The sequence below is a fragment of the Heteronotia binoei genome, chromosome 17, assembly GCF_032191835.1.
Source record: "Heteronotia binoei isolate CCM8104 ecotype False Entrance Well chromosome 17, APGP_CSIRO_Hbin_v1, whole genome shotgun sequence".
In the NCBI taxonomy this organism is placed as follows: domain Eukaryota; kingdom Metazoa; phylum Chordata; class Lepidosauria; order Squamata; family Gekkonidae; genus Heteronotia; species Heteronotia binoei.
In genome coordinates, this window is record NC_083239.1 from 1685454 (window position 1) to 1697554 (window position 12101).

General features: G+C 43.0%; 1 protein-coding gene across 4 annotated transcripts in view; it reads left to right on the forward strand.

The window, feature by feature from the left end:
* UPF2 (UPF2 regulator of nonsense mediated mRNA decay) overlaps positions 1-12101 on the forward strand; it is a 106992-nt gene that overhangs the window by 63342 nt on the left and 31549 nt on the right. For all 4 annotated transcript variants that reach the window (XM_060258258.1, XM_060258260.1, XM_060258259.1 and 1 more), the window contains 4 exons: positions 2401-2604; positions 3868-4143; positions 5196-5379; positions 11297-11436. In XM_060258258.1, coding sequence (XP_060114241.1) covers positions 2401-2604; positions 3868-4143; positions 5196-5379; positions 11297-11436 — 804 coding nt within the window. The remainder of the gene's footprint in view (positions 1-2400; positions 2605-3867; positions 4144-5195; positions 5380-11296; positions 11437-12101) is intronic.

Here is a 12101-nt window from a genome sequence, read left to right on the forward strand (position 1 = left end):
CCACACAGGGGTATGACTTTTATTGTGTTTTTTGTAGGTGTCTTTCGTTAGTTCCAAGTTTTCTTAAATAGTTTTTCAAACCTTCCCCAGGCTACCCCACCATTGTTCGTATGAAGAAGGCACTTCCAGGATTGATCCACCCGGTAATAAGGGGAAAGGCTTCCCTTCATAACAATTCACTATCAGAAATGGTGAAGTCTTTGTGGAGCTATGCATGCTGTTATTATATCCATATTCAGCGAAAGGCAGAAGTTCTACCCAGTTAGATTGTTGGTAGTTCACAAAGCACCTCAAATATTGCTCAGGCAACACGTTCACCCTCTCCATCTGTCCATCGTTCTGTGGGTGATACGCTGAACTTAAATCCTTGTTCAATCCATGTCAGTTTACAAAACTCCCGCCAGAAGTTGGCAACGAACTGCGGGCCCCGGTCACTACCTTATCCAGGAAATTAGTGTAGTTTCACCACGTGTTGGAAAAATAAGTGGGCTAGCTTTTTAGCAGTTGGCAGTTGAGTACAAGGGATGAAGTGGGCTTGTTTGGAAGAAGTGTCCACTATTACTAGAATTACGGTTTTCCCTTGTGACATAGGCAATTCCGTAATAAAGACCATGGAGACTACCGACTATGGTCGGTGAGCTGTTTCTAAGGGCTGCAATAGTCCTGGGGGTTTCCCTCCCCGTTTCTTGGCCATTATACATATTGGGCATGAAGATACATAATTGGAAATGTCTTTTTTAATAAATGGCCACCAAAATTGTTGATTCACCGAGTGCAGTGTTTTCACATATCCAAAGTGTCCTGAAAGTTGGCTCTATGGCAAAATTGCAGTACTTCTTTTCTAAGGCTTTCTGGTACATAAAGTTTACCATCTCTGTACCAGAATCCCCCTTCTCCATTAGTGACTCCCTCTGGCTTGCGGTCTTCTTTCTCTACCTCTGCAATTAATCTCTCACCCCCCCCCCCCCACTTTTCTTCGAGTGGCGCCTTAGTGCACCATAGGACAAGTGGCATGGAGAAAGAAGGTAAACCATTGCAGGGCAGTCCCGCTAACTCCTATGTCGGTGAGGTGATGGGTTAATAGATCATAATCAACCATGTCAATCACTGGCACCAGATCCAAAACCAACAGCAGTGCCAACCTGCCCCAGTCCAACTGTCTCTGGAGGTCATCTATGAAGATGAACATCGCCATCTCCATCACATGACCAGGGCGGAAACTGTACCAGAATGGGTCCAGGATAGATGCTTCATCCAGGAAAACCTGGAGTTACTCAACGGTTTTCCCTTGTGACATAGGCAATTCCACAATAAAGACCATGGAGACTACCGACCATGGTCGGTGAGCTGTTTCTAAGGGCTGCAATAGCCCTCTCAACTACCTTATCCAGGGGCAGCAGGTTCGACACTAGGCAGTATTTGTCTAGGACCACAGGGTCCAATGATGGCTTCTTTAAGAGCGTATGTACCACAGCCTCCTTCATCCCCACTGGAAAAGTCCCTGTGAAAAGAGACAAGTTGATAATCTCCAGGGGCCCCCATACACCATCCCTGCAGGCCTTGATCAACCAGGACAGGCATGGGTCAAGGAGGCAAGTGGTGGGCCTCACCAGAATCGACATCTTCCAGGGAGAGTTGGCTGAAGTGTCCAGAAAAGGACCAGAAGATGGGAAAGGGGCTTCCAGTTTCCTTACAGTTTTTAATTGTGGTTGAGAGGTCCTGGTGGAGTGACATGACTTTATCTGTGAGACAGCTTGCAAATGCCTCACAGCCAATAGCTAATTGCCTAGTTGTTTTGTTTGCCTTTTGACAGTGTCATTAATGATTGAATGTCCTAAGCAGTTGGACTGGGCAAGAGCTCGCAGATGTAACGGAGGCCATGTACAAAGCTTTCTTCACAGTCTTCACTGCCATCTCAAAAGCTTTTATAAACATCCTGTAAGTCAGATGTTCTTGCTGTTTCGACACAAGTATGCCACCACCTTCGCTCTCGCTGTCTCAGCTCTCATTTCATCCTCTAGCTCCAGGGTATACCATGGGGCAAGTTTGGCTCAAAGGCACCAGGGTGTGATCTTATTGATGGCTTTGAGAACCAGCAATGCCAGTCCATCCACCAGGACATCTAAACAAGCCACTAGGGAGCATTGGATCCCACAGAGCATAATGAAACTGCTTCGGGTACTTTAGACTGCACACAGATGCCTAATGTAGAAGCCTAAAATTCTAATTATTTATTCTTATTTTCACATATTTATTGCCTTTGAATACAGTCATTTTTTTTTCATAGAAATCGATGTTGGCATTGATTCTTGACATCATGATTTTCTTCTTTATTTTGTTCAAGGCAACCAGCTTCAGCGTTCCGCATTTAAGATAAATTTCTTTTAAAATCTTGTTCAGGTCCTGCGACAGATGCGCAAATTGCCCTGGCATGATGCTGAAATGAAAGACTATGTTATATGTTGTATGATCAACATCTGGAATGTGAAATATAATAGCATTCACTGTGTAGCCAACCTTTTAGCGGGACTGGTTCTTTACCAAGAAGATGTTGGTATTCATGTCGTGGATGGTGTCCTGGAGGATATTCGACTAGGAATGGAGGTAAAGAGGAATATTTTAAAACTTTAAAATGCTTAACTACTTGAAGTAAGAAAGCTAAAGCAAACCTTTCAAAATGGTGACCCTCTGTTTTGATAGTAAATTATTAGCTATAGCTTTTTTGGAAAGGAGACCATTATCTTACGTAAGTCTGTTACTGATGTAAAACAATGAATAAAAAGGTACAAAATATCACTCTGTGATAGTTACCACGATTGTAGTGTAGTGCTGTTTACACCAAACATGAATTACTAGCTGTTATTATTGGCTTTCAGAACAGATTTTTATTGATTAGCTGATAGTTGCTACAGAGAGAGATATCTGAACACAGGCTAAGCATTGGAGGTTATGCCGTCTGAGGCAGAACGCCCCCCCCCCCAACTTGCAGCGGGAGGGTGGGGGAGGGAGTCATGGCATCAGGCTGCTCGGAGCTTGACTCCGAGTGTGCTTGCTGCCACACCTCCCCCTAACATCACCCACGCTTCCCAAGGCTCAGGGAGCCTTGGCAGTGTCGGGAGAGGGTAGCAGGTGTGCTCAGAGCCGGGCTCAGAGCATGCTCGCTGCCACGTCTCCCCGCAACGTCACTCAGGCTTCCTTCAGGGGAGGGCAGCGGGTGTGCTCAGAGGCGACTCTGACTGCACTCACTGCAACGGCTCCCCCCAACATTGCCTAGGCTTCCCGAGCCTTGGGAAGCCTGGGCGACATCGGGGGATGGCAGCAGGTGTGATCAGAGCCAGGCTTTGAGTGCACTGCCTGCCGTGCCTCCCCGAGAAGCCTGGGCAACGTTGGGGGGACATCAGGCATGCTCAGAGCCAGGCTGTAAGCATGCTCACTGCCATGACTCCCCTTGACATCGCCCAGGCTTCTTGAGGTTCAGGAAGCTTGGATGACGTCAGGGGAGGGGGGGCAGCGGTAGTGCACCGTAGGACAAGTGGCGCCTTAGGCTGCCACCTACTGAGCCTACTCCCAACCGCCAGCCACGTCTGAACCGTCCTACCAGTTCTGATGTTCTGTGTACACTCTACTGTACTGTGGCTGTTGATGAACAGTCCCACCACAGTCTACACTTCTGCTGGTTGTTACCTCATGAGGCCTTCATATAGTATGTTTATTTTTACCTAATGTGTATGAAGGATAACATGGAGGAGGGGAGAATGATTGTAGTGGCTTTGGGTCCTAACTGGGGAAAAAGACAGGGCATAAATGTAGTAATAAAGATGAAGAAATATATTCTGTCTTCACTAATAGCATTTTTGTTTGCTGAAGGTTAATCAGCCGAAATTTAACCAGCGGAGAATCAGCAGTGCAAAGTTCCTGGGTGAGCTGTACAATTACAGAATGGTGGAGTCTGCAGTAATATTTCGAACTCTATATTCATTCACATCATTTGGTGTGAACTCTGATGGAACTCCAAGCCCACTTGATCCTCCAGAACATCTTTTCCGAATTAGACTGGTCTGCACCATCCTTGACACTTGTGGGCAATACTTTGACAGAGGATCTAGCAAACGGAAACTGGACTGCTTTTTGGTCTATTTTCAGGTAGGAACAAGTTTTCATTGTTGGAAATGTTATCCATGTGCTTAATCATGATGCATTTTTATTTATCATGCTCAAAATAAGTTATTTTTATTGAGTACCTGAATTGTTATACAAAAATAGTTTATCTTTTAAACAATTGAGGGATAGGAAAGGAAAAGAAAAGATGGAGAGAAGGTCAATAATGTAGTGTGGCATTTCCCAAAGGCAGGATCACGACCCCTCACCAGGCCGCGGAGCCTCCAGTCCCATGGCCGCCCCTCCCCCTGCATTGCGCCTCTCTCCCCCGGGTTTCGTGCCTCCTTCTCCCACTATTCCCCACCGCAGACAAGTCAGTCTAATCCTGTGCAAAGCCCTCCCCCCACACACACACCGATCACCCGATCGGTGGGAAATGGATGCTGAGCTCATTCCGTGCTGGGCCAAGCCGGCCGCAGGTTTAACAGACATGGCTGAAAAGGGCACATGGCTCCTCCCTCCCCAGCACTTCCTTCCCATCCAGGAAGTGCCGGGGAGGGAGGAGCCATGCGCCCTTTTCGGCCACGGTCTGTTCAACCTGCGGCCGGCTTGGCCCAGCATGGAATGAGCTCAGCGTCCATTTCCCACTGATTGAGTGATCAGTCGCCTCCCCCACCACAGCGTCGCGCCCCCTTCTCCTCCTCCCTCTCTCCCTTCCCCATAGGGAACATAAAGTGAAAGTACAATATAAAGGTAAAGGGAGACAGAGCAGGGTGTGAAAAATGTGGTCCAACCAAGCTGGCTGACAATGGCTGCTCAGCTCCACCCTCTCTTGTCCTTGAAGCCCAAAAACATGCTTATGCCTCTCAGCTGAAGTGACATCAGATGTTGTTTTTCAAATTAAAAGCAGCTTGCGTAAAGAGCCAAATGTGACCAGTTTCCTTATATCAGTAAGTAACCGACAAGAGATGTTTTAAACAAGAACATACGGGCTTTCATGTTTTAATCCATAACCAAAAGCAAATCTGTTGACATTCAGATCTTCTTCAAAATGGATGCATATTCACTTCAGGATTCTTTTTTTTTTCTCCTTGCAGAGGTATGTTTGGTGGAAGAAAAGCCTAGATGTTTGGACAAAAGATCATCCATTTCCTATTGACATTGACTATATGATTAGTGATACTCTAGAACTGCTGAGACCAAAGATGAAACTCTGCAATTCACTGGAAGAATCTGTTAGGCAGGTACAAGACCTGGAAAGGGAATTCCTGATCAAACTAGGTAAGATTACTACCATAGGAATTGTGGGAGCTTCAGTTGTTGCCCATTCCCTGGGCATTTTCTGACTTTATGTACCTTAAGTCATCTTTGCTGTAATTCAGGAATCACAAAAAACAGTTACGTGACATGAGAACAGCCCTCCTGTATCAGACTAATGATCTGTCTAGTTCAGCCAGTTCCTCTGTTGTTAACTATGCTGGTGGTGATGATGATGATGGAGGGAAAGGAAACAAACATCTAACAAAGAAATATGCCATACAGATAATTAGTGATGGGCATGAACTGGAATAATGGAGGTTTGTGCTTCAGAGTTTTTCAGGAATCCTGAAGCATGAACTTCCACAAACTTCTCCATGCACAAACCTGTTAATGCTTTGGGAAGTTCGTGGAGGCCACATGGAAGTGAGTCCTGAAGGCATTTAAATGCCATTGGAGCCCACCGCCCTTTGGAGTCCACTTCTGGGTTAGACCACCCAACTGGAAATGAGCCCCAAAGGCATTTAAATGCCTTTGGAGCTCACCTCTGTATCAGGCCAGCCTGAGCTCTAAAAGTGAGTTCTGAAGGCCTTTAAAGGCTATTCAGAGCTCACTCAAGTCAGGCACCCCAACTCAACTGGACTCTCAGAGTGAGCTCTGAATGCTTTTATAGGTCTGCAGAGCCCACTTCCAGGTGGGACCCGCCCATATAAGTTCCAAAGACAAAATATGCATGATTAATCAGCCACCTGCTACTACAAGCACAACAGCCTTAGAGAATCTGAACCAACATGGAAGGGCTCATGGCAACGGAAACCCTTGACATATAAGCTTAATTACATAATTTCCTCTTACTCTGTACATATAGTGAAAAGTTCTATTTTTCTGTCTATGTTTCTTATTCCTGAAAACTGCAAATAATCAAATCTTTATGACCTCTTTCTTGCAAAAAGTCAATAAGGGGTTTCCAGTCAGTAATAAACAAATTCTCTTCCCTCTAATCAATGCAGTAAGTTTAGCCATTGCAAGGGGAGGGACGGTAGCTCAGTGGTAGAGCATCTGCTTGGTAAGCAGAAGGTCTCAGGTTCAATCCCTGGCATCTCCAAAAAAAGGGTCCAGGCAAATTGGTGTGAAAAACCTCAGCTTGAGACCCTGGAGAGCCGCTGCCAGTCTGAGTAGACAATACTGACTTTGATGGACCGAGGGTCTGATTCAGTATAAGGCAGCTTCATATGTTCATATGTTCATATAAGTTCCAGCATCTTCTCCAACCATTCTTCTACTGTAGGCACTGTAGGCCTCTTCCATTTTGTGTGTATAGTGGTCTCACTGCCATAGTCATATATAGAAACAAAGATCCATGTTTTTCCCCCAGCTTTTTGTTGTTATTCAGTCGCACAGTCGAGTCCGACTCTTTGCGACCCCATGGACCAAGTCACGCCAGGCCCTCCTGTCCTCCACCATCCTCTGAAGTCTGCTCAAATTTGTGTTGGTTACATCAGTAATGCTGTCCAGCCATCTCATCTTTTGCCGTCCCCTTCTTTTGCCTTTTTTCCCCCCACAATAATAAAGTTTATTTATCCTTTACATAAAATAATTACAAAGTGTCAACAATTTAGCATACCTCAAATCTGACATATGAAAATCACAGTAAACAAGGACAAAACAAAAATTAAATACAGATCAATAATAGATCAGTTTTTTGTAGAATGAATTGTTAGGTACAATGTCACATTCAGTTACTTTACCAGAGGAAACCAGACAGCTACCACACGATGGTCATATTGCTCAATGGAAAAATAAAAAAAATTGCATATAGTTTTATTCAGAACAAACAATTCCCACAGCCTATGAGACCATTGATCTAATAAAGGTGGAGAAGAGTTTACCCAGTTTGCAGCTATCGTCATTCTAGCTGCTGCAATCAAAATATTAATTAATTCAGCAGTACCTTTGTTAAGCGCATGATCTTTCCAATTGTGTAAAAGACATGCATCAAGTTTTAGAGGGAGAAAGTAGCCTGTAATAAGTTTGATCAGAAATTGGATTTGTTTTCAAAATTTTGAAATATGCTTACATGTCCACCATCCATGTATAAATGAAGCAACCTCACCACAATTTTTAATGCAACTAGGTGCAATAGAAGGGACAAATTTATGTAACCTAGCTGCAGATCAATACCACCTCATAAGAATTTTTACAGATTGTAATTTAATATTACAAATATTAGATTTGTTACCATATGAGGACCAAATTCTGTTCCACTGAAAGCTATCGATATGTTTATTAATGTCTTTGACCCAACTAGCCTGATAGTTTAGAGGTTTAGTTTCAGATGTATTAAGCAGAACTTTGTATAATTTGGATAACATACCTTTAGAATGACCCTTCAAGTCCTTGAGCAAAGCCTCAAAAGCTGTTAAGGGGCGAGTACGCATTACTTGAATTTGAGGGGAGAAAAACATGTGCTTAATTTGCAGGTATTGAAACCAGTGAATTTCCAAACCTATCTTCTTCTGCAAAAAAATTGCTTGTCTAAAATCTCATTTTTGTGCAGCAAATTGATAAGACGGTTACAACCTGTCGCTCTCCAATGTTTGATAAAATTATGGTCCTCGTCTAATGAGAACCAATCCTAGTTTAAGAATGAAGTATATACTGATATATCCGACACCAGCCTATCTTTATATCTTTGCCAGATCGTGAAAAAGGAATTCAGGAACAGATTTTTCAGTCCACTTAGTCTGTGCTTTAAGTTTTGCATTCCATAACAAATCTTCTTTATCATACAGGGTTAAATATGAGGATTCTGTTTGTTCCCAATTGAAGTTATCCCTATGAAGTAATATAGCAGTAGTTTGTGTAAGGATTGTAGCAACATAGTAATTTTGTAAATCCTGAAAATCCATACCACCTCAAGCCAACTGTTGGATCAATGTTCTATGAGATATTCTAGCCTTTTTGTTGGACTATAAAAATTTGTTAAGCGTCTTTTCCATTTCCTAATAGAAGAATTAGGAATAAGAATAGGGAGAGCTTGAAAGAGGAACAAAAATTTGGGAGAATGAAGTTTTTAATTAAGAAATACCTATCAGGCAATGAAAAATTCTGTTTATCCCATCTTTTTAGTTGAGTAATTTGCATCAAGTAATTTATCAAAATTATAATGAATCAAATTAGAAAGATTCAGAGGAATCTGGATTCCTAGGAGTCTCCAAGAAGTGGTCGTCCATTTATTATATCCCAAAGACTTTAGAATGTGTTGGTGAATTCGAATTGGGTATAGTTCAGATTTATCTCTATTGAAACGGATACCAGATATAGAGGAAAAGGTGGAAGACAAATCTTGCAAAGCAGAGATAGATTGTATTGGGTTGGCTAAAAAAAACTGTTAGGTCATCAGCATAAATAGCAGTTTGTATTGTTTGTCACCTATCAAGATTCCAGCAATTTCAGGGTCTTGACGAATAGCTTCCGCTAGCGGTTCCAGTGCCAATATAAAGAGAAGAGGGGATAAGGGACAGTCCTGCCTAGTTCCTTTCTGAATATGTAGAGGTTGAGAAGAAAGACCGTTAATTTTTAGTGTGGCTGTGGGATTCTTGTACAAAGCTTCTATTGCATTTCTTAAATTAGGGCCAAAGTTCATAAGGTCTATGACTTGGAGGAGGTAAGGGATTTCCACACTGTCAAAAGCTTTTTCTGTGTCTAGTGACAAAACTAGTGATTCTTCTTTTTGTAATTTACCATATTGAATAATATCAGTAGTCTTATGAATAGTATCAGTGAAATTTCGATTAGGGAGAAAACCAGTTTGATCCACATTAATATACGAAGGAAGAATTGTTTTTAACCTATTCGCAAGAACTTTACTGATGATTTTATTGTCTGAGTTCAGAAGAGAAATTGGGCAATATGAAGATGGATATAATGGATCCATTACATTTCCCCCCATACCTCTAATTACCAAAACCACTACAAAGGTTGTTCACGACCAGACCAACTGCATTCTGATAACACCATGGTGGCCTCGCCAACTGTGGTTCACCAAACTGATGCTCCTGTTGGACAACATTCATTTCCAGTTTCCCCTATGGAAAGACTTGCTCTCCCAACAGATTGGGAAAATACTTCGTGACCCAGCCATGCTCAGGCTGACAGCATGGAGGATCCACTTATAGCACTTCCTTCACCAGTTAGAGATGTTATTACCAGTGCTAGAAACCTGTCTACCCACCGTTCATACCATTGTAAATGGAAACATTTTTCTATTTACGCGACTTAGCATCATTTCCTGCCCATCTCTGCTTCCATTTCAGATATCCTAACATATATTTTAACTCTCTGTGACTCTGGCCTCAGTTTCTCTTCACTGAAAGTCTATCTGTCGGCCATAACAGCTTCTCATTTGCCAATTGATGGACGGTGTTTTCGCATTCCATCACCAAGTCCTTCCTAAAAGGATTATTACACATGAATTCAACTGTAATAAATCTCCTACCATCTTGGAATTTGTCTTTGGTCCTTTCACAACTCATGCAACCTCCATTTGAACCAATGGCCTCGATTCCCCTTCAACTACTGACATGGAAAACAACACTTCTAGTAGCCCTGACATCTGGAAAGCGGGCTAGTGATATTTGCACTTTCCGAGCAGATCCATCTTTTACTGTTTTTCATTGGGACAAAGTCGTTTTGCGTCCTGATCCCTCTTTCCTCCCGAAAGTTGTTTCAGCATTTCATGTGTCATGTTCCACAGTTCTTACTTCTTTTTTCCAAAATCCCAAAGACGATGGCCAGAAGGCCCTCCACAACTTGGATGTTGTGAACATGTTCTTTCTGTAAGGACCAGCCTCTTTGTTGTCTACAGAAAGCCTAAACAAGGCTTGAAAATATCAACACAAAGACTTTCAAAAGGGGTTTCACCTGCAATTTCATTATGTTACGAACTGACCAAGCAACCCTTAGCTGCACCACCAAGAGCTCACTCCACGAGGGCTGTGGCCACGTCGTCAGCTCTTTTCCAGGATGCATCCTTAGAGGATGTCTGTGCAGCTGCTGTGTGGTCCTCTCCTTCCACGTTCATCTTGCACTACACACTGGATGTCCGTGCAAGACAAGATGCTTCCTTTGGCCAGGCAGTTCTCCGCTCAATCTTCCATTGAGAATTCCTCCAGTTAGGTCCCTGCAGGTACAGTATACTTAATGTTGCTCATACCAGCACCCTCCATCCTACTACAGTACACTGCTTGCTAGTCACCCATGTGTGGGACTGCACAGAGACCGCGATGAAGATAAACAAGTTGCTTACCTGTAACTTATGATCTTCAAGTGGTCATCTGTGCAGTCACACACACACACCCAACCTTCCCCGCTGCTGGCAGTTTTTCCTTATTACCTATGCTGCAATTCCATAAGTATTTTGTCAGTTGCAGCTGGAAGAAACTGAGTGGGTGGGTTGCTCCTCCCCCGCTTTGGGCATGTGCACAGGGTGTCCGTTTCCTGGGGCAGGAAGAGGAGTGTGCCTAAACGCCTTAGGCGAGCTTTTGAATTCTCTGAGGAAGGAGTCGTGGCTCGGCACACAACCCATGTGTGTGACTGCACAGATGACCACTCGAAGATCATAAGTTACAGGTAAGCAACCTGTTTTTTTGTTGCTCTTAATTGCTTTTAAGGACGATTTTTAATGCTTTGTTGGCAACTTTTGTGCCCGTTAGGGCAGTAAGGCAGGGATCTTTATTGTAAATTTAAAATAAATAAAAGAAATAATAGATTGCTATGTTATAGTGGCTTGTATAATGTGAGGCTTCTTGTGCTTGTATTTGCCCAGGAGCAGGTCTGCTTGATTTCAGTGGAACTTATTCCCAAATAAGCATGCGTTGGAATTGATGCTTTTGAATACTCTTAACATATTAATTAATAATTCTTTTGTTTCCTTGTTTAGGCCTTGTGAATGACAAGGACTCTAAAGGTTCAATGGCAGAAGGGGAGAACCTAGAGGAGGATGAGGAAGAGGAAGAAGGTGGAGTAGAGATAGAAGAACAATCTGGAAATGAAAGTGAAATAAATGACCCAGAGGAGGAGGTGATTCTTTCTTTCATTTGTTTCTTTGGCTATGGAGGTGGTTGTCCAGAGATCATAACGAGCAGTTAACTTGCTGGGCCGTTAAATTTCAGAGATGTCATAGGCCTAGTAGCTGCCATACTCAAGGTTCTAGTCTCAGGTATGTATTCTTATTCTGGAAATAATCAGTCTGTGGCTGTTGTTTTACTTTAAAATGTTTTCTTCATTTATTTTTAGCAGAACAAGTCACTTTTAAAGTTCCATAGGAATAAATCGGTCAGGTTTGTTCTGGCTTGGTGAAATATGAGTTTCCTTGCTACAGTACCAAGAACTCAGAGATGACTCTGAGCAAACTCCTTTATGGCTTTAGTCATTTGTTAGATTTGGCATTCACTTGCTGCCTCTGTGATTGGCATAGAACAAGCATCCCCTCACAGTTCTGACCGTATGCTGAAGAATGACCTAAGAAGACACAGTTGATGTCCTCTTTTCCTGTTCTCGTCTCCCATGACTGTTGAGAGAAGGAGAATTTATCTCTGATGAAGAGAAAGAGGATGTCAGTGGACTTGAGCCCTCTGTGCATTTTTTCAACTCAGAGGACTACCATTCTTTTCTAACCAAGGCAATAGCAGCATTGGACCTATATTACACTTCGATGAGTAGGAAGTATCTAGCTCTCTCACTGA